Source organism: Hemiscyllium ocellatum, chromosome 6 (genome assembly GCF_020745735.1).
Source record: "Hemiscyllium ocellatum isolate sHemOce1 chromosome 6, sHemOce1.pat.X.cur, whole genome shotgun sequence".
NCBI lineage: Eukaryota > Metazoa > Chordata > Chondrichthyes > Orectolobiformes > Hemiscylliidae > Hemiscyllium > Hemiscyllium ocellatum.
Window position 1 is genome coordinate 84,587,930 of NC_083406.1, and position 22,648 is coordinate 84,610,577.

General features: G+C 39.7%; 1 protein-coding gene across 2 annotated transcripts in view; it reads right to left on the reverse strand.

Annotated features, from left to right (window-relative positions):
* Positions 1 to 22,648, reverse strand: part of LOC132816788 (mitochondrial intermediate peptidase-like) — a 159,914-nt gene that overhangs the window by 13,898 nt on the left and 123,368 nt on the right. For both annotated transcript variants that reach the window (XM_060826736.1, XM_060826737.1), the window contains 3 exons: positions 21,453 to 21,572; positions 18,136 to 18,257; positions 14,084 to 14,157 (listed from right to left, as the gene is read on the reverse strand). In XM_060826736.1, coding sequence (XP_060682719.1) covers positions 14,084 to 14,157; positions 18,136 to 18,257; positions 21,453 to 21,572 — 316 coding nt within the window. The remainder of the gene's footprint in view (positions 1 to 14,083; positions 14,158 to 18,135; positions 18,258 to 21,452; positions 21,573 to 22,648) is intronic.

A 22,648-nucleotide genomic window follows, 5' to 3' on the forward strand; every position in this document is an offset into this window, starting at 1 on the left:
AGTGAGTTTGGGGATTCTCAGAAGACTGAAGGAAACTACTTTTGAAACTGGATGTTACTACAGAGCTAGACAGGGAAAAGTTAGCTTGATAGAAATTGGAAATGACTTTGGATAATGTTTACAGGTGCATGTTGTGTAGGATTTTCAATTGTGTTGACAAGAAGGGATCGCTTTTCTGTATTTTAGTGCAATATTTATCTAGTAAAGCCAATGTTGCTTTCATGTGTTAGTTATAATAACATGCCTAAAATATGATCATTTGAGTCGATCATTGGGAGCCTTTAAACAAAAGGTTTCAAAGAGAATTGTAGCATGGATCTTATGTGAAATCAATATTGTATTTCTAAATTTATATGTGAAGTCTTATAAGAGATTTCTGGAGATGTGCTAACATGCTAAATTAGTACAGATGTTTCAGTCTTTGAATGCAGATGAAGTACGATTTTGAGAAGATTTGTAGCTCAGGTTGGTGATAAGTATGTAAGCTAGCTCGCTGAGTGCAAGGTTTGTTTTCAGATGTTTCATCACCATACTAGGTAACATAATCAGTGAGAGTGTCCTGTAAAACGCTGGTGGTATGTCCTGCCTCTGTCTTTATAGGTCTCAGTTTCTTAAGGTGGGTGATGTCATTTCTGATTCTTTATTTCAAGGGAAGCTAGATAGGATCTAAATTGATATGTTTCTTGATGGATTTCTGATTAGAATGCCATGCCTGTAAGAATTCTCGTGTGTGTCTTTGTTTCGCCTGTCCTAGGATGTGGGTGTACAGATGAAGTACTTTATAAATTGCTTCAGGATGGAAAGAAGGGCTAAATAAGGACTTAAGGATTAATTTAGTCCCTTATTCACATTGATTCAGACCATAAATGATTTTGCCACCTGATCTAAAGGATCATTACCGTGTAGTAAACATTTACAAAGGAATTTTACAGGTATAATTTTTAAACTTTTTGACAGAAACAACTAGAAAGTTGTAGGGCTTATATCTTCCAATACAATTAATAAATTGAACATGACTATGTTGATCATATGAAGCCAGTTAAATAGGGCTTTTTACTGAAGAATACAATTTTTTGAAATCATTTGTCTTAACCCAGTCATTTATTTGGGAACCCAGTACAAAGATTTTGAACAAAAACAGCAATTGCTGGAAAAGCTGAGTTGGTCTGGCAGCATCTGAAGAGAAATCAGAGTTAACGTTTCTGGTCCGGTGACTCTTTCTCAGAATGGATAGCTAGGAGAATGTCAGGTTTTATGCAGAACATCGGGCAGGGAGAGGGTTAAGAAGTAAACGTTAAGTGGAGATAGAGCCCAAAGAGAGAGAAGAACAGTTGGACAGAGGAGTGGATAACAATCTGGCTAGGAGAGTGAATAGCTGTTAATGGAGACTTGATTAGATTAGATTAGATTACTTACAGTGTGGAAACAGGACCTTCGGCCCAACAAGTCCACACCGACCTGCCGAAGCGCAACCCACCCATACCCCTACATTTACCCCTTACCTAACACTACGGGCAATTTAGCATGGCCAATTCACCTGACCCGCACATCTTTGGACTGTGGGAGGAAACCGGAGCACCCGGAGGAAACCCACGCAGACACGGGGAGAACGTGCAAACTCAACACAGTCAGTCGCCTGAGTCGGGAATTGAACCCGGGTCTCAGGCGCTGTGAGGCAGCAGTGCTAACCACTGTGCCACCGTGCCTGTGGAGGTGCCAGCGTTGCCAACTGGTTGGACAGGTCAAAAATCATCCTACATCAGGTTACAGTCCATCGGGTATATTTGAAAACACTAGCTTTTGGTGCACTGCTCCTTCATCAGGCGTAAGTGAGAGAGGAAGACCTTAGACACAGAATTTAGAAAGAAAAGATCAAAGGGTTATACAATTCATGCGAACACACATTAGATGGCTCTTAAATCTTTAATCAGTTAGAATGGAGGTGCAGGCTTTGACTGATTAAGATGCAAATCCCAAAATTTCTTTCAAGTCATTGCCCTAAGTCAGCCCGCTGACTGACTCACTGCCTGCCACTTCAACACATTAGCCTGTTCCCTGGCCAATATGTCTGTCTCAGGCTTGCTGCAGTGCTCCAGCGAATCTCAGCATAAGCTGGAAGAACAAGATCTCATTTTCCATTTGGGGACCCTGCAGCTCTCTGGACTCAATATCAAGTTCAAAAACTTTAGGGCTTGAACTCTCCTGTATCCTAGCCCCCACCCCCACACACCAGGGGTCTTATCACATAGTCTGCCTTTACACACAACCCATTGTTAGCCACTAACAGTCTCCGTCATCAGTTATTCAGCCTCCTAGCCAGATAATTATTCACTTCTTTATCTGTCCAACTATTTTTCTCTCTCTTTGGTTCTATCCCCATCTATTGCTTACTCCTCACCTCTCCCCCTACCCTATTTTTGCATAAAAACTGATATTTTCCTAGCTACCATTTGTTCTGAGGTAGGGTCACCAGACCTAAAATATTAACTCTGATTTCTTTCACAGATATTGCCAGACCTGCTGAGCTTTTCTAGCAATTTTTCTTTTTGCTTGTAACAACTTTTGTAATGTTTCTAGTGTTTTTTAGCAAATATTTTAAAGTCTATTATAAATGATAACATACTAATTTGGACTGATATTCCATTCTAATTGGTAGTAAGTTTAGTTATTTTAAAAAAGGGTATAGGCCAGTTAGCTTAACATCTGTAGTCAGCAAAATGCTGGAGGCTATCATTAAAGAAGAAATAGTGAGACCTCTGGGTGGAAAGAGTTCCATCAGGCAGACACAGCATGGATTCAGGAAGGGAAGGTCCTGTTTGACAAACTTACTGGAGTTCTTTGAGGATGTAACAAGCACGATGGATGGAGGGGAACAGATGGATGTTATATAATTGGACTTCCAGAAGACATTTGATAAGGTGCCGCATAAAAGACTCATCCATAAGATAAGAATGCATGGAGTTGTGGGGAATGTACTAGCATGGATAGAGGACTGGTTAACCAATAGAAAGCAAAAGTTGGGATAAATGGTGTTTCTCTAGTTGTAGATCAGTGGTGAGCGGGGTGCTGCAGGGGTCGGTGTTGGGCCCGCAACTGGTCACGATATATGTGAAGTTGGATGAGGAGACCAAGAGTAATGTACCCAAGTTTGCTGATAACACTACATTGAGTGGAAAGGCAAACTGTGCAGAGGATATGGAGGGTCTGCAGAGAGATTTAGATAGGTTAAGTGATTGGGCAGGTATCTGGCAGATGCAGTACAATATTCATAAATGTGAGGATATCCACTTTGCAAGATAGTAGGTCAGAATATTATTTAAATGGCGAAAGTTTGCAGCATGCTGTCATGCAGAGACACCTAGGACTGCTCGCACATGATTCGCTAAAAGTTGAGTTGCAGATGCAATAGGTAATCAGGAAGGCAAACTGAATATTGGCTTTCATTGCTCCAGGGATTGGATTCAAGAGCAGGGAGATTCTGCTGCAATTGTACAAGGTGTTGGTGAGGCCGCACTTGGAGCATTGTGGCAGTTCTGGTCTCCTTACTTGAGGAAGGATATACTGGCTTTGGAGGTCGTGCAGAGGTGGTTCACCAGATTGATTCCAGAGATGAGGGGTCTACCCTGTGAGGAGAGGTTGAGCCAGCTGGGTCTGTACTTGCTAAAATTTAGAAGAATGAGAAGGGATTTTATAGAAACATACAAAATTATGAAAGGAATAGATAAGATAGAGGCAGGTAAGTTGTTTCCGCTGGTGGATAAGGCTAGGACTTGGGGACATGGCCTCAAGATTAGAGAGAATAAGTTGAGGACAGAAATGAGGAAGAGCTGATTTTCCCAGAAAGTAGTGAATCAATGGGATTCTCTGCCCAGGGGAGCAGTAGAGGCAGCTTCATTAAATACATTCCAGACACAGTTGGATGGGTTTTTACATGTAGGGGAATTAAGAGTTATGGGGATAATGCAGGTAGGAGGAACTGAGATAATGGATAGATCAGCCATGATCTTAACGAATGGCAGAGCAGGATCGATGGGCCAAATGGCCTACTCCTGCTTCTATTGCTATGAAATTTATAGAATCGGTTATAATTAAACTGACAAACTTATCCCAGCTGATTAAGTGCATAAATGCCATGTATCAAAATACAAATATTTAAAATACAAATGTTAAAATTTAAAAACCATGAACTGTGCAGGAATACAGAACTCCTGGAGATTGAAGCTGGGAGATGCATACAAGGATAATGAAGCAAGTGACAGTGGAATTTGAAGAGGCACTACAGTAATCTTTCAATCTACCTTAGCCTCAGTGGTGGTGCCAGACAACTGGGAATTACAAATGTAATGTCCTTGTTAAAAAAAAGGGTTGTAAAGTCAAGTCCATCAGTGACAGAAAAGTCACAGTTTAACTTCAGTGATGGAGGACTGACATGAAAATACTATTCAAGATAGAAATAACAGATAGTGTTGTTGATGTGTGTACACAGATTTCTAAGGAAACACTATAAACTACATGAAAAAATACTGACAAGTTGGTGAAATGGGCAGATAAGCGGCAGATGAAATTCAGTGCAAAGAAGTGTGAAGTATTGAAAAGAACATGAAGATACAGTAAAACTATTTTAAAGGGTGTGTAGGAATACAGAGACCTGGGTGTATGCCTGCATAAGGCACTAAGAGCGAAAGGACAATTCTAGTGAGCAGTTGATAAAACATTCAGTATCAAAGGCTTTAGGTACAGGGTATTATGCATCAAGGAGGCTATGTTGAAGCTGTAGATACTGTTTAGACTTCAGCTGGATTATTGTGAATAGTTCTAGATGCCACAGTTCAGAAGGATGGGAACACACTGGACAGCATGCAGGATAGGTTGATGAGAAACTTCAGGCATGAAGACTGATTGAAGAAATTGAGAGGAGAGATTTAATAGACTTTTTCTAAAAGCATGTGTTGGTTGGACAAAGTAGATAGGAGAAACTTCCCTCCAAATGTTGGAGAACAGGAGAACACAGATATAAGATAATTTGCAAAAGAAGCAAACAATGTCAGGAAGAAACTTTTTTTTTTAACCAGCAAGTAGTTTAGGTCTGGAATGCACTGCCTGGAACTGTGGTGGAAACATGTTCAACTAAGATAATCAAGATAGCCTTAGATGATTATCTAAACAGAAACAATATTCCAGGTTGTAGGGAAAAGGCAAGAGAATGGCATTATGTCATAGAACTTGTTCACAGAGCCGTTGTAGATACAAAGGGCCAAATGAATTCCTTCCACCCAATTCTAAGATTCTGGGCTGGAAGGTGATAATTGGTAAGGCTCACAGTCAGGAACAGCATCCTGCAGGGAGTTTAAAGAGACGTGGGCAGTGAGATTTTGATCCAGGGAGGACCTGTTAAAACAGTGAAGTGCAGGGGTTGGCATTAAAGGGCAGCTTCAGCCAGAGTCGTATTGAGGCATTTTTAGATCAAAGACAGAGCTCATACACCTCATGGGCTTGCACAAAACTACCTGCAACTTTCAGCCATAGGGGGCTGCACAGTGGTTAGCACTGCTGCCTCACAGCGCCAGGAGCCCGGGTTCAATTCCTATCTCGGGCAACTGTCTATGTGGAATTTGTACATTCTCCCCGTATCTACGTGGGGTTCCTCCGGGTGCTCAGGTTTCCTCCACAGTCTAAAGATGTGCAGGTTAGGTGAATTGGCCACACGAAATTGCCCATAGTGTTAGGTGCATTAGTCAGGGGTAAATGTAGGGGAATGGGTCTGGGTGGGTTGCTGTTCTGAGGGTCGGTGTGGATTTGTTGGGCCGAAGGGCCTGTTTCCACACTTAGGAAATCTACAACAAAAGGCAATGGAGTGGTCACGAATGGCCCCATATTTTAACAATGATTCTTGGCAGACCCTCCTTCAGGCTGTCAATGAACAACAGGAGGTTCTCCTGCAAACAAAGGTGGTCAGTAGTCATGGATTCTCGATAGGCCTTAGCTGCATTGCATGAAGAGAATGATAGACCTACATTCTGTAAGTGCAAGCGAGGAAGTCTTTCATCGACTTGCATACGCAACCAAGCAGGGGCTGGGGGACGGGGAGAGGTGTCTGTATTGTTTATACATGTGACATGTCTTTTAAGGATATGGATGATGCATGGTTTACCTACAAGAAATGTATGCCACTACTTGCAGTACAACAAGACCAGAGACTATGAGTACCTACAGGGAAATAATCCACTTACATTTGTAATTCATCAATCTCCCATTCATCTCACAGGAAAAGGGGGCCCATAATGCCTATGACAGATCAAGAAAAAGTGGTATAGTGTCGAACTTGGCAGCGCTGATAAAAATGGAAGAGGAACTCCTGGATCTGGCCAATTGGTTGGAAAACAAAAGTTGGTGGTGTTGAGTTTCATTTGGATCCCCACCCAGAAATAGAGACCAAGGAACTTGATTGAGATGAGGAACAGCAAGCGTGTGTTTGGTGCAATAGGTGGAGATCACCACAACAGAGCCATGCATGCTGTATCGTCTGTGTCCAAGATGCATCTACTTCTACTCAGCACTTTTCTTCTTTGTTGAGTTGCACTCATCCAACATATTCCTTCAGCAGGTCACTTGCAAACATCATTGTCAAGGGCTAAGAGTTAACCTCTGAGAAAGAGCTGACGATATTAGCGGGCACACTACCCTGTCCTTGCTCTGCATTTAGCATCAACTCAGATATTCCCACCTGATGGCTGTGCATATGTTGGCCAAGACAGTTGCACCTACTGATTTGAACACTGCACAATCTCTGGCTTAGCTGCTGAAGACCATGTTAATCCAAGCCTCTGACAGTCACGGATGCAGATGTTACAAGCTGAACTCCAGGCAGGTGACAAGCTTCTAAAGGTCAGTGAAGATCTAGGGAAGATCCCAGAGGCTACAAATACCCTGGCAAGGACTGCAGGGGAGTCCATTCAGACCATGAGCACGAGGGCAGTTAACTTCCTCGTTACTTCCTCTTCTGAATCTATGGCTTCATCCATTGAGACACTGGTGACTCTCAGGGATAGTAATACCCAGCAGTTCAGTCAGGGATTCTGGACATACATTCTGACCTGAAAGCTCACACACTGTCAATGATCACATGTAGGCACTGCCAATGCAAAGGATGGACAAAGCACCTGGATCTGCCACTAGGTCCTCGTTCACCTGGGGTAAGCATGGAGGGCCAATTGGATCTGACATTGATGGCTGATTAGCAGTTGACTGCATTTAGGAACTCAGCTCAGGGTGATCTTTTAACATAGGTTCATCCATTCCTCTGTCACTGACTCCAGATGCTATGGTGAGACAACAGCTCTTGAACAATGGCTTTACAAAGACAAACCGACCTTGACTTCATATGATCACAGAAGCCAGTCAAAGTCACCCAAACCAATAAGATTTAATAAAATTCAAGAATTTGTTATTAACCATTGGACAAGATATTTTTAAAAAATTTGTATCACATCTAACACCCAAGTGAATGCACCATATCTGTTATAACTGTAGTGAAAATGGACTGTTATCATTTAACTTTAACATCTCAGACTTGGATGGACTAATGATGGTTTCAGAAGGATACCACTGGCCTAAAATGATTATAACCAGTTGAAAAATCCAGGCAATCCACAGGGAATTATATGAATCCAACTGGATTGGGATTACCATTTTAAATTGAGAGGTTCAGTGAGGCTTTTGTTTCACACATACTTACATGTTAATTGCACATATAGAGAAATGGAAGGTTACCTACACTTGTAACAGCCTGTATTAAGATAATGACACAGACATCAAAATCCACAAAGAAGTCTAAGTCATCAGCAAACTTTGAACCACAAAGTACAGAGAGCAAAACATAGACTTAAACATCAAGAATACTGAAAATCCTTCTCTCCCTCTCTCTCAGAAACCAATGTCAGTGCAAAAGCTATTTGCAAAAACCAGTACTCGGTGACAAATCTGCAGGCTGCAACACTCTTGGAGAAACAGAACAGGTAAACAATTGGAACTGCGGTTTCATTCTCCTAATTCATGGACTCTAAAATCTTTAGACTACAATTGCCTTTACCATTCTGCCTGTATAGACACACTTGTGAAATCTGAAAGGGTTCAGAAAAGCTTTGCAAGGATGTTGCCAGGTTTAGAGGATTTGAGCTACAGGGAGAGGTTGAATAGGTTTGAGCTGTTTTCCCTGTAGTGACAAAGGCTGAGGGGTGACCTCATAGAGGTTTATAAAATCTTGAGAGACATGGCTAGGATAAATAGACAAATTCTCTTCCCTGGGTGGGGGAGTCCAGAACTAGAAGGCATACATTTAGGGTGAGAAGGGAAAGATATAAAAGAGACCTAAGAGGCAACTTTTTCACTCAGAGGATGTTACGTGTATGGAATGAGCTGCTAAAGGACGTGGTGGAGGCTAGCACAATTGCAACATTTAAAAGGTATCTGGATGGATATATGAATAGGAAGGGTTTGAAGGGATATGGGCCAGATGCTGGCACGTGGGACTAGATTGGGGTGGGATATCTGGTCGGCATGGATGAGTTGGACCGAAGGGTTTGTTTCCATGCTGTACATCTCTCTGACTCAATCCTGCTCTATTTTTAAGCTTATTACCTGCATTTGACATCACATTTTTATTATTTTGTTTTGGAGTAGTGGGTAAAAAAAACCTTCTCTTCCTGTCTCTCAAGACAGCCTCGGAATTGGCCCCTTCACTTAGATCTAGTTAACAAAGTTGTTGAAGTGTGATAGCTCCATGCTAGAAAGAAATTTTTAAAAAATTGTTTTTGTTTTCAACTGAGGGGGGTTAAAAAGAGAGGATTGAACCCCCCTCTTCACCTGGTCACAACACACCATTAAAATCTAACAATATGTTATGATCCACACTGATATAAATCCTGAAGCAGTCATATTCCATACTGAACCCTGCCTCATTACATACTGAACAGAAGCAGAAATTGCAGGAGAAACTCAGCAGGTCTGGCAGCATCTGTGGTGAGAAAACAAAGTCAATAACATTTCTTCAAAATTCTTAAGTGCAATCAAGTTGTAAACTCCAAAAGGACCACTGTCAATGTACATGCCACTTAAATTGACCCAAACTCCTAGAATACAATTAAAACTTCACGTTTTTTACTTAGTCTATTATTATACTCGGCAGTTAGGAAAATGTTACAAATAGCACGCTGGCGTTCATACGGTGTATGACCAATTGATTATATGAAAACATCAGGATGCTTTCTAGTTGCATCCAGATGCCCCAATTGAATAAACGAGACATGTTTTGGTTCAATTACAGCTTGATGATTACAAATCTGATCTTCGCTCCTTGCCAGTTAATTCTTGATATTGCTGTTCTGAGGACTCCTGTCCTCATAATTCACTCTGTGTTTAACATTAATCAGGTATGGCTTGACTCAAAGACCAGTGGTTCTAATTTAACCATTTTGCTGCTTTCTTGGTTGTTCTTGAGACATCCCATATTTAAACCAGATCAGAAAGTGAGGTAAACCTGTAACCTACTAAGGTGAGAAAATCCAGATCATGTGGCAATCAGGCAAATGATTGGCTGCCAATTGGCTTTCCGCTGGAATTAGGACCCTAGACTAGTAAGTTGGCAGTTCAAAAACATAATGGCCTCACTTGGTTGCACAGCAGGAAGGTGGAACTTGGGTTATCATGCCCAGAACTTAATTTAGGCAAGGTTGGGAAGGTTACAGATTTCTGGTTGCCATCATTCCTCCTAATTCAGTTCAATTTCCACCTATACCTTTTTAGGTTCAGAAAACTGGACCACGTATGTAAAAAGGTTGTGGATTCAAGTCCACTCCAGACAGCTGAACACAAAAATCTACCTGACACTGCAGCGTAAAATTGAAGAAATGCTGTTCTGTTTCAAGTGCCATCTTTCAGATCTAACATTTAACCACAGGCTCCATCTATCATTTAAGGCAAATGTAAAAAAAATCCCAAAGCACTATTTCAAAAATCAACGGAGGAATTATCGCCACTATTCTGACCAATACTTATCCCTCAACTGACATCACACATATAAATCATATGGTCTTTGCTGTGTGCGAAGTGGCTGCTGTCTTTCATACATTACAACAATGACTGCACTTCAAAAGTATTTCACTGGCTGTGAAGTACTCTTGAATATCCTGAGGTCATGAAAAGGATTATATAAATGCAAATCTTTCTTGCTTTATTCCAGCTTCTTCCCACTACCACTGTGCAATTTTCTCTGAACTGACACCAATTGTGCTCAATTCCCCAGCCTCTTGCTGTGCTATTAGCCTTGATTCATTCCCTTGTTTCCATTGTACACTTTCACCTATGTTTCCTCTTCATAGCATTCCTCTTCACAGACTGAAATGATGCCATACTAAATGTCCCAACTGCACCCTGGATTTATAAACAATGCCAAAGGAGCTCAGCTAATTATTTCATCTTAACTAGAAGATTATTCTTTGATCAACAGACCATAATGGAACGTAATGGAAATAGTGACCCATGACAGGAAGCTCAACTTTCAATCGGCTTATCCAGATAGAATTTAACATAAATACAAAGCTTGAAACACATCTGTTCATGCTACAGTAACTATTTCTTACTAATCTACTATTCATAATTAAAGTTGCTGCTGGCTAAAATGATTGCTGTTCATAAAACGTTTTGAAGAATCCCCATAGTTGTAACCACAACTGTTTCCTTTATAGTTCAGGTTATGTTTTCCTGCCAGAGCAAATACAGATCAAGACTTTAAAAGTGTAATTCATCCTATTTGAGTTTTAAAAATTTAATGAAGTATGATACACGTAATTAAAATAAAACTTGCACAGAACGTCAGCAATAACCTACTAAGGAGTGATGTGGAGGTGCCAGTGCTGGACAGGGGTGGACAAAATGAAAAATCACATAACACCGGCACCAACAGGTTTATTTGGAAGTATAAGCTTTTGGCTACCTGACAAAGGAGCAGCGCTCTGAAAGCTTGTACAGAGGAAACTCGATTATCCGAATATCGGATTATCCGGCAAGATGGCAACGTCCTGATGCTCCGCTAGACTATATCATCCAGCATTCGATTATCTGGAATCTGATTAATCGAACATAATTCTCCAAGCCCGTGTCCTTCGGATAATCGAGGGTCCTCTGTACTTCCAAGTAAATCTGTTGGACTATAACCTGGCGTTGTGTGATTTTTAACTACTTATAGGGTACTGGACAGAAAACAATTGTATTTGAAAATAAAACGTGATACTACTTTGAATTTAGTGAGGTGGGTTTCAAACCCATGAAGTAGCTACTTACTTTTCTCCCTTTCTGCTTCAACATAAATTTGAAAATAAAAATATTCTGTAACTGGTTAAAGATTGTACAGAAGAAGTATTCTACAGTAGTTCTCCAACTTGCCCTTCTTGTTAAGGCCTTACATTCACTCAAGTTTATCAACAATAGCAGGGCTGAAATCAAGATTACAAGGCATGAATAGGGAGTCCTTGAGACTACATTAACCTAGTCCAATAAAAGAAAGATGATACTTGGGATAAGGTGAACTCCCTGCTCTTCCTTCAGAACTACTGGATCTTTTCTGTCCATTTTAGATGGAAGAAAGTGGCTTCATTTATAAAGTCTGGCCAAAAAGACAGGAACACATTGGCCATGCTCCCAAGAATCAGTCGACTACAAAAAAAGGTATTTTGTAAAATACTATTTCTGCAGGACTACTTACTTCAACTTTGAATGCAGTTCCTTAACTTATTCATGCTACTCAAGTTTGAAAAAGTATGCCTGAGGAAGTCTGCGCTCATAAATGAGAGAATCACATCTCACTATACATTTACTGAAATAATGGTAAACAAGTCAGACAATGTTAAAAAAAAACCCACATACCATAAAAAGACCAGGTGGCCCTACTCTTAAGCATTAACCTGATTTGACACCAAAGCAGGGAAAGTTAAAGCAGGAAGCAAAAACTCAAAATATCATCTTTCAAAAAGCAATAACCATATTTTTGATGTCAAATTCAAAGTTCCTCCAAGTCTTACCTTGCCAGTGTAAATTAACAAACCTTTAAAGAGTATTTTGGCCCAAATCAAAAAATACATTTGCTGAGATTTTGCCAAACATATTGATTTTCTAACCCTATTTTCTAATAGTTTTGCTGGTAGCAACCGCAAACACCAGTGTTGACCAATTTTGTACAGGTGTACCTGGAATTGTAATTGCTATTGTGGATTCAATCGTCTAGCTTTAATTAATGGTGATGAACACTGCTTTTACATGTAGTGGTTTTTGTTTTGTAATTTATAATTCATTATTCTTTTGCTTGAACATTTCTGTGGTGTCCATTGCAGTGATTAAACTTTGGAAATAGAAAGCATTTTATTTGGGTGTGCAATAACCTGGTACAGCAATTGCTCTGCCAAGGACCACAAGAAACTACAGGACGTTGTGTGCACATAGCCAAGACCATCAAGGAAGCCAGCTTTCCACCCAGAGGCTCCATTAACACTTCTCACTGCCATGGAAAAGCTGCCAAAATCATCAAAGACCCCTTCCCATCCTGGTAATGCTCTCTTCCAACCTCTTCTATCAGGCAGAAGATACAGAAGCTTGAACACACAGACAACAGGCTAAAGAACAGTTTCTTCCCCACCATTATTAGACTGCTGAATGGACCTCTCTAACTTCAAATAATGTTGATCTTGCTTTGTGCACCTCCTGGGCAGCCATAACCTTGTATGTTCACTCTGTCTAAGCATCCTATGCCCTGTTTGCTATGATCTGCCTGGGATGCTCACAAAACAAAGCTTTTCACTGTATTTAGCTACAATTAACTAAAGTACATCAAATCAAAAGAAATTAAGCTTTTACTTCATCACTCAGATGACGATCCTCTTTCCTTCCTCCGAATATCTACATGTTTTGAGACCAATGATGATAAATGACTATACAGACATGCCAATTCTTGTGAATCTATCACACAGAATGGAAGATGGAAGCCAGGCACCAGAAGCAGGTTTACAGCTGCAATTTGGGATTTTATTTTGGCTTTGAAATGATGGATTCTCATTTTGCCCTCAGTGTCAATTATGAGGGGGGTCCTGGACCTTAAGTGAAACTGACTTCTACAACTTGACCTCAAACCTCACCATCAATTTATTGTCACAGCAGTCTCTTCACTACAGTGTACCCAGCTCTGACAAACAGTTTGGACACATTTGCACTGTAGACATGCTGGGATTGCCTTATTTTGACTCCAAATCATCAACTGTGAACGCTCTTGCTCAGGATATTGACCATCAAGTCAACTCCAATATCCAATTTATGATTCAATTGAGAGGATTGAAAACAGGGAAATTTTTGCAATGTTTGCCAACATCAGACAGATATCCTATTGAGGAGTGAGACCGACATGAAAGAGGAAACATCTGCGTGAAAGAAAGTCTGGATTGTGTTGAGGAAGATAGTGCACTGGGCCAGACAAGGTGCCTTTGTGACTTGGAGGCGAGGTTAACACAGTGCACTTTTATGTGGAGGCAATAAATAACTTATATTTCTAGTTCCAAAATTGTAGTCATTGTTGCACTGGGCTTGGAGCCTGTGTTCAACACAACATGCTAAACTATTATTGTAACTTTTATTCACAATACCTGAGCACAATAAAATCAGAGAATGGTTACAGCGTAGGAGGCAATTTGGTCCATGTTTGCTTTCTGCAACAATTCATCTTGTGCCTGCTCTGCCTTTTCCACATTGTTTTGCGAACCTTCTCACTTCAGACGATTATCCAATTCCTTTTGAAAATCTTGACAGAATCTGCACTACCATCATTCCATTTCCTAACCCGTTACTGCACAGAAAAGATTTTATCCAAATCACTATTGCTTCATTTGACATTCACTTCAAATTAGTGTCCTCTGGTTCTTAATTCTTCCAACAATACAAATAATGGGAACAGCTTCTACCTATTTACTGTACTCTGCCCAGACCACTCAAAGCTCTAGCCCCAGCTGCTCTGAACTAGTGATTTTTAAAAGTGATCTTGTTTTACCTTCAACCATGAACATAGGTACTTTTCCGCCACCATGTGCCAACATCTCTCTGCGATAGCGGTCTCCCATAATCCTAAGGAAAGAGAAACAATTATTAACTTGCGCTGCAGCAAAGCTCCTAACCACCATTTTCAGAAGTCAGTTGGATCATTTTATAAACATTGTTGCATCATCTTTAAAATTATACATTTACCACGCTATAGGAAAGTTATTAAGAAGAAAACTGTTTTCACCGCATTTCCTTTTGCTGAAAAGGATAAGTAGAACCTCTTCTAAATTTACCGTGATGTTACTGCCTCTATAGTTTTTCTCATTTAAATCCCAAAAAGTTCATTTACTCCTTTCTCTGGAAAGAGAAACTAACTTCCACGTTACAGAGATTGATAATGCACAGGACTTGGGCCTGAAAAATTAGGTTTTGCTTTCAGGCATCCTATAGGACTAATCATGCTCAAGATCTATTAAATGGCCACTGCAATGGAAGGAAACAGGGAAATTTGAAGTTTTTCCTCAGTATTTCTCACCTGTCGTTAAGAGTGTTTAGCTAACTATATTACTTTAAACTTTAGCTTGTATTCATATCGCACCCTAAATATAATAAAACATCATAAAGTTCTTCACAAAAGAGCTATCAGGGAAAATTTGACACCAAGCCATATAGACATATTAGTATGGAAAAGGAAAAAAAGGTGGAGAGCTTTAGGATAGCAAGTGCAGTGTTTAGGGGCTTTGTTACTGGACACACAGCTCCCATCAGTTCTGAGGAAGGGTCACTGGACCCATAACGTTAACTTTGACTTAGCTTCACAGATGCTGCCAGACCTACTGAGCTTTTGGAGCAATTTCTATTTTTGTTCCCAACAGTAATTTGTTTACATTTGTCCTCCTTCCACTCTTCAATGGTTTCATTTGATATCAGTGCAGCCAGTGAAGCATTTCTGACACCGAAAACCCTCCCAACCCTACCACTCTTCAAACGTGACAGTGCAATATCCTGAAAGTACCCGGATCATCTCAGTTGTTACATGCAGAAGCAATTCATGAAGATGAGAACCAGTCCCAAATTATCAACTCCATAATGTACATTATGTCATTACATTTAGTTTTGTAATTATTCTTGAACTGAATAAACATAACTTTTTTTAATCTCATCATATCAGGGTTACATGTCTATGTAAATGGATACTTAGAATTTTTGAGACACCATTGTATTACCAGCATTGCACACCACAAGCAATGAAACTGTTTAAATATAATTTATGGTAGGTAGCATGCAATAACAAATTTGCTACTGAATAACTTGGGTGTTAAAACATACATTTGATTATGGCCTGACAACAGTTGGTTTGTTTGTTTATCAAGATCCTAACAACTGCTAACAAATTTGTGATCAGAAAGATATTTCAAAGGCATAACAAATAACAATAACTAGTTAACTGACTAACTGACTACTTTTGCTTCTTATAGACTTCTCTGGTGCAATCAGAATAAAATACCATCGCATCATAAATGGTCACTCTTATGCCTAGGCTATTTTCATCTTCACCCACCAAGACCCAACTTCTTAGGAGAGACAAAAAAAAAATCCAGAGACCTACAGCCTATTCAGGAGCCTTCTGGCAAAGAGTTTTCTTACTTTCATGTTTGCACATAATGGCCTATAATACTACAGTCATAGATCATACCACACAGAATGAGGCCATTGAGCTCATGCAGCTCTTTGAATCAGTTATCCAATTAATTTATTGCAATGCATTACCGTTCGCATGACGATAAGGAAATTTTGGTGAGTTTTGGGAAATTGTGTAACAAATTTGCCAAGTACATGCTAGTTGTAAAATCCAGTTATACATAGACTGGCTTAAACATGAATTTTCTGAATTACCAATCGATTTAATTCAATTGACTAAAGAACTGGCACTATTAGCGTACATTGGAAAAGGAATAAGTCAAAGGTCTATATACATGTTAGATACAACAGCATGTTTACTCTCCATACATTGAATGGCATCCATTCCTTCAATTTAATATTGCCATTTGTCGAGAGATAATGTAATTGGCTAAGTAGGCTATTACAACTTCTTCACAATAATTTGTATTACCATGCACAAAGCAAACTCAATTGCACCATAGTTCAAAAGAAGACACTTGGTTGATATTTAAGGTTTACACACACTTTATTGTAATAAAGCAGGTGGCACGGTGGCTAGCACTGCTGCCTCACAGCACCAGGGTCCCAGGTTCAATTCCAGTCTCGGGCACATTCTCCCCGTGTTTGCGTATGCTTCCTCCGGGTGCTCCGGTTTCCTCCTACAGTCCAAATACCTGCAGTGCAGGTGAATTGGCCATGATAAATTGCCTATAGTGTTAGGTGCATTAGTCAGAGGGGGGTGGGTAGCTCTTCGGAGGGTTGGTGTTGACTTGTTGGGCCGAAGGGGCTGTTTCCACACTGTAGGGAATCTAATCTAATCTTAAAAAAACTCAATTACTACACTAGGCAAACTGATGATTAAAGAAATGTGAGGTGCTGCGTAACAAATTTGCCAAGTACATGCAAGTTGTAAAATCCAGTTATACATCGACTGGCTTAAGCATGAATTTAATTCAATTGACTAAAGAACTGGCACTATTAGCATACATTGGAAAAGGAATAAGTCAAAGATCTACAAAAGTGTTAGACACAACAGCATGTCTACTCTCCATCACATTGAAAAGCAAATCAGAGCAGGACTAATACACTTAATGGTAACAATCTGGGGAGTATTGCTGAACAAAAAGACTTTGAAATGCAAGTTCATAGTTCCTTGAAAGTAGAGTGGCAGGTGGACAGGACTGTGAAGAAGTATGGGAGGCCATGTTGCGACTGTACAGCACATTGGTTAGGCCACTTTTGGAATATTTTATGCAATTCTGGTCTCCCTCCAATAGGAAGGATGTTGTGAAACGTGAAAGGGTTCAGAAAAGACTTACAAGGATGTTGCCATGGTTGGAGGGTTTCAGTTACAGGGAGAGGCTAAATAGCCTGTGCCTGTTTTCCTGGAGCGCGGAGGCTATGGGGTGATCCTATAGAGGTTTATAAAAACATGATGGGCATGGGTAGGGTAAATGAACAAATTTTTTTTCTCTGGGTTGGGGCAGTCCAGAACTGGAGGGCTTGGGTTTAGGGTGAGAGGGGAAAAGATTTAAAAGGGACCTAAGGTGTGTGCATGGAATAAGCTGCCAGATGAAGTTGTGGAGGCTGGTACAATTACAACATTTAAAAAGCATCTGGATGAGTATACAAATAGGAAGGGTTTGGAGGGATATGGGCTAAGTGCTGGCAAATAGGACTAGGTTAATTTAGGATATCTGGTCAGCATGGACGAATTGGACTGTTTCCATAGTGTTCATCTCAATGACTCTACAACTTGATATGCACATATTTTCCTTGATTCCAACATGCAAAAAAAGTGGTAGTCAGGCGTCAAGTTTACTTTACATGTGATAACTAATTGTGAGAGTAAATTTGGCAAAAGACACACATATTTTAACAATATACTATCAAGAATTTAAATGAATTATGATATTTATTGCCATTATATAATTTTGTTGCTTGATCAAGCAGTGGCTTATTTTCTCATTCCATACTCTTAAAAGGAAATGCTGCTCACAAATCAAATATTCTAAGTTACCATTTTAAAACTTTAATTGTAGCTTCTTCTGATCTTCATACTTTAATGGATACAGTTCAATCCATAGGAGGCAGCCATTTGACCACTGTCCACCCCATCTTTTCAAGCACAGATGTAGATCTCTGCCCATGGTCGTGCACTTTTTCAAATTTTTGTGTAAAGTGTACAAATTTTGAAAGTGACTACTGAATCCACTAGCATGCAGCACATTGCAGATCATCATGATTTGCTGTGTTAAAAAATTTCAATTTTTTTTTCGCAATTGCCTTCAGTCTGCGTTCCTGGCTTCCAAATTCTGAGGTCGCCCTTTGCAAAATATAAAGCCGCATTTCTTCATAATTGGTCACAACTTAATGTTAAGTTCTCCTAAATTTTCTGACCTGTTAAGTGGGTCCTTCATGAAACACTGCTTCCAAACCATGGAGGCTACTGCTCTTGACATTAGATAGGAGTAATACTTAGCACCATATCCAACAAGGTGGCTAAAACGTAGTTGCCATGCCTAAAAAGAAAACAAAACTGTAAGTCTTTGCTCAACCCTTCAGAATCTGAATATATATACATATAATATTTATAAGTTTCCAAATCCTTTGCTTCAAACCTAAATAACTATAATTATGTGACCTAACTGCAGGTCCGCACACTGTTTATAGGGAACTAACATTTGCCTCAGTATAAAGAAGAAATGATGAAGTACACGGAATGTGTAATCATATAATACATATGGTGTTCAGTTCTTTTGATTGCAGAACAAAAAGGATATTGTAGTTATTGAAAGGATAGAGGAGTACTATTAGAATGATTTTGGATAAGATAGAGGTGTAGGGTTATTAGGGCTGATTATGTATCTTGGGCATGTTATCACTAGAAAAGAGAATGGTGAGAAATTATATAATTGTTGTTCACAAGACTATAAAGAAAACTAGACAAGATAGTCTATGACAAGTCATTTCATTTCATTTCATCAAGCCCAGTATAATCAGAAGACATAGCATGTGCTTGAACAGTGGTCAATTCAAAATTAATCAGTGTAAACAGTATTTCTGTGAGCAAATGGTCAATCTACAATTCCTGAGAGAAAGGTGGTTGCACGTTGTACTGATTAATTCAAATACAAATTAGACTTTTTTTCAAAAAAAGTAACAGTTTGGGTTACAGGATGGGAGATGTGAAAAATGTTAAGTATAGTATACTTTGGAGGAATAGCAGGCTTTGGACATAAACATCATAAAAGTTTCAACCACTGGGAGCTCATTACATCATATTGTAGTCTTATTAATAGCCATTGCCGAATCAGGTTTGCAGAGGGTGAATGAGAACATCAGACTGGACTTAACCAGAAATGAGCTAAGTTCACATTTCAGGGAGCTTCATGGAAGGTCTGTGAGGTCCAATGAGTTATTTCACAAAATTCTCTACTGCCAATCATGATGTATGCACCCCACTTGCCCCTCCGGCCAAGCTCACACTGTCATGTGCTCAACAGCAGCTGAATTGTCTGTAATTTGTGCAACCAGCACCATACTCTCAACCCAGCAGAGCATCAGGTCAAATGCTGCCAGCCAGGAACAGCCCTTTGCAGTACATACAATGGGAGGGAAACAAAAAAGAAAAGCTGAGGACTTCTAAGTGGCACAGGTGACATTTCATCGGAAACAGAATTTCACAGTTGTAAATGTATTGCTCTTTATATCATCACCTGTCTAAATGATTGTCATAGTGTCAGAGAGATGTTCAGCATGGTCAATTAAACTATACCAGCTACTTGTCTTTAGAATCATGATATGTTAGAACTCTGTCAGAAGAAGTGTGGCCTTTCCCTATATCCAGCAGAGCACAATATCAATGTGGGAGCATCACATGTTCTCAAGCCTACAAGGAGTAGGTAATTTTAACTTGTATTGAACAAGAGGAAAACTGAACTTAAGAACAAATAAAAAAAGCTGAAATTGCTCCAGGAATAAATAGGAGAAAGTGAGGACTGTAGATGCTGGAGATCAGAGCTGAAAAAATGCGTTGCTGGAAAAGCACAGCAGGTCAGGCAGCATCAAAGGAGCAGGAGAAGGGCTTCAGGAAGAAGGGCTTATGCCCGAAACGTCGATTCTCCTGCTCCTTTGATGCTGCCTGACCTGCTGCACTTTTCCAACAACACATTTTTCAACCAGGAATAAATAGGTCCTTCTTACCACCTTTCAACCAACAAAAGATTTATAGACAGAATAACGATGATGATTTTTCACACAGCTCTCATCAATTGGAACTAGCATCAATTAAGACCTATTTGGCTTGTTGCACCCGACACTGGACTTCTCTATCAGGCTAAATGTGACATTTCTCCAGCACAGCATCCTAATCTCCCCCCTCAGAAGACTGCTGCTGCTTTCCCAGCTCTGTGGCATTCATCACATTTCTCTTTGCCTGCTCCAGTTGTGTTTTGCACAGCATGCAATAATTGTAAATCATTCTGTCTGGAGTACCAGACCACTCCAAACACTGGAATTTCATCTTCAGGAGACCTATCATAACTTCCACTTGACCCTGGTGGAAGAATGAGTCGCAATGTATCCACATGCAGCCTCAGTCAGGGTGCTGGCATAACAGAATCATCAGCTATGGTTGCAGATGGGAACCCTGGTCTCCCAGTAACTATCCTTTTAAAGCATTCGGCCCTCAAAACAAAGTAGGAACCTGAGCATTATCAAAGATGTAAGCATCATGGCAGCTTCCAGGTATTTGACAGATTCGTATAAGATGCAATAACAATGACCATGGATGACTTGTAAGTTTACTGAATGGAACTGTTTTCAATTGTGAAGTGTGTTGTGTTCTGATATAGTGTTCTTAACACTATGTACAGTTTATCATGCCATGCAGCTGGGGAAATCCAGATACATTGCCAAAGTCTATGTCCAGTCGGCAGCACTGAACTAGTCATAGGAAAACAAGAGAAAGCAATATGATCTGGCATAAATTACATTGGTAACAGGCTTAATGCATTTGTGGGCTTAAGATTGAGGGGTCCCATACAGGTTCCCAGCCCTTCAAGCCTGTTCCAATATGACCATGGGCAATCATTCAACTCAGCACCATGTTCCCACTTTCTCCCCATACCTCTTGATTCCTTAGCCTTAAGAGCTATATCCAACTCCTTGAAAAGATTCCAGGTTTTAACCTCAACCACTTTGTGGCAGAGAATTCTACAACCTCATCATTCTCTGGATTAAAGATTTTCTCAACTTAGTCTTACGGGTCTACCCTTTATCCTTATATTTACTTTCGGTGATTAAAAAGTCCCCCAATATATCCTTAAATTGAAAATTGAACCTTTTCTAGTCAAAAATAATTTCTTACTTTCAGTTGTTCATTTCAGTAGAACTGACTTCACATTGCAACTAAGCATGCCCAAGATCACTGAAATATATTGTTATTTAATTGCAAAATAAATTTACCTTAACAAGTACATTGAAACTCCCTGACATGGAGACAACTGAGCCTGGATTAAAATGTAATGTTCATAATTTAACAGAAAAATACTTTTGCTGCAAAGTTCAGATTAAGTGATTACAGTAATCATGGATTGAGATAAAAATATCAATTGATTTTTAAGTGCAATCCATACAGAATTACAACATATGCTTAACATAAATATGAAGTGTTATTTCTGAATGAAAGAATACTCAAGATTAACAAAACTTACCGTGTTTTCTACGTATGGCAGTCCGTAAAAGTTTTCTTGGGTTTCCTTTAATATCTCAGTGGTTGATTTTGGTAAAGGGTACTTTCCATGGTAGATTTGATCCAGGACTGAATAGAAGATCTAATTTAAAGAAAATATATTGTTGTTAATGCAGTTTATCATGGTCTAATTAAAATACACTGTTTAATTGGTTCATACAAGACACGTTGTTGAATTTCATGGGGTAAGAACATCTGGTCTTCTGATATTAGTATTCTAGTGATATACAGCAATGAAAATCATAAATAATAGAGCACAAAAGGAGATTCTTTGCCAATTAGGTTTATATTCATTCAATGTTTAAGATTCTTTCATAGGAATGGATGCAGGCCATTCAGCCCCTAAGCCTGTTCCACTATTCAATGAGATCATTGCTGCTCTGTGGCCTAGCTCTAGATGGGCCTTTGATTTTGAATTAATAACTGATCCAACATCCACTGCTATTTGTGGAAGAGAGTTCCAAACATCTACGCCCTTTGTGTGTAGAAGTGCTACCTAACACCTCTCCTGACCCATTTGGCCTAATCCTTAGACTATACCTACTGGTTCTAGAATCTGAACTAATGGAAATAGCTTATTTTCACCTACCTTGTCTTTTCCTGTTCATATCTTGAAACCAGCCATCAGACTACTACTTAGTCTTCTAAATGCTACAGAAACAGGCCTACTTTGTATAATCTTTCCTCATTAGGTCGAGTTATCGCTCTTTGCTTCTGCACAAACTTACAAATAGCACCCTTTAATTTATACTAGCTCTCCATGTAATCTCTCTCTCTACATTCTTGTAAACTTACATTGTACTCCCTCCAAAGTCAACATATCCTTCTTAAGGGTGGTGCCCAGATCTGCTCTCAGTATTCAAGTGGGGTCTAACCAGAGTTTTGTAAAACTGTAGCATAATTTCTACATCCTTGTATTCCAGTCCTCTAGTGGTGAAATGGGGACATTGTTTGGCCAAGCCTGAATGACAATTGGCAGAGTGGCAGGTACATGGCAGAAGACATTCAATGCATAGAAATGACAGGTAATATATTTTTACAGAATGCACATAGAGAGGAACAGTATTAAACAAAGGGTGCTACTCTTAACACTGTGCAAGAGCAAAAAGACTAGGGTGCACATGCACATTTATCAGTAGAGTTTAGAAGACATGTACA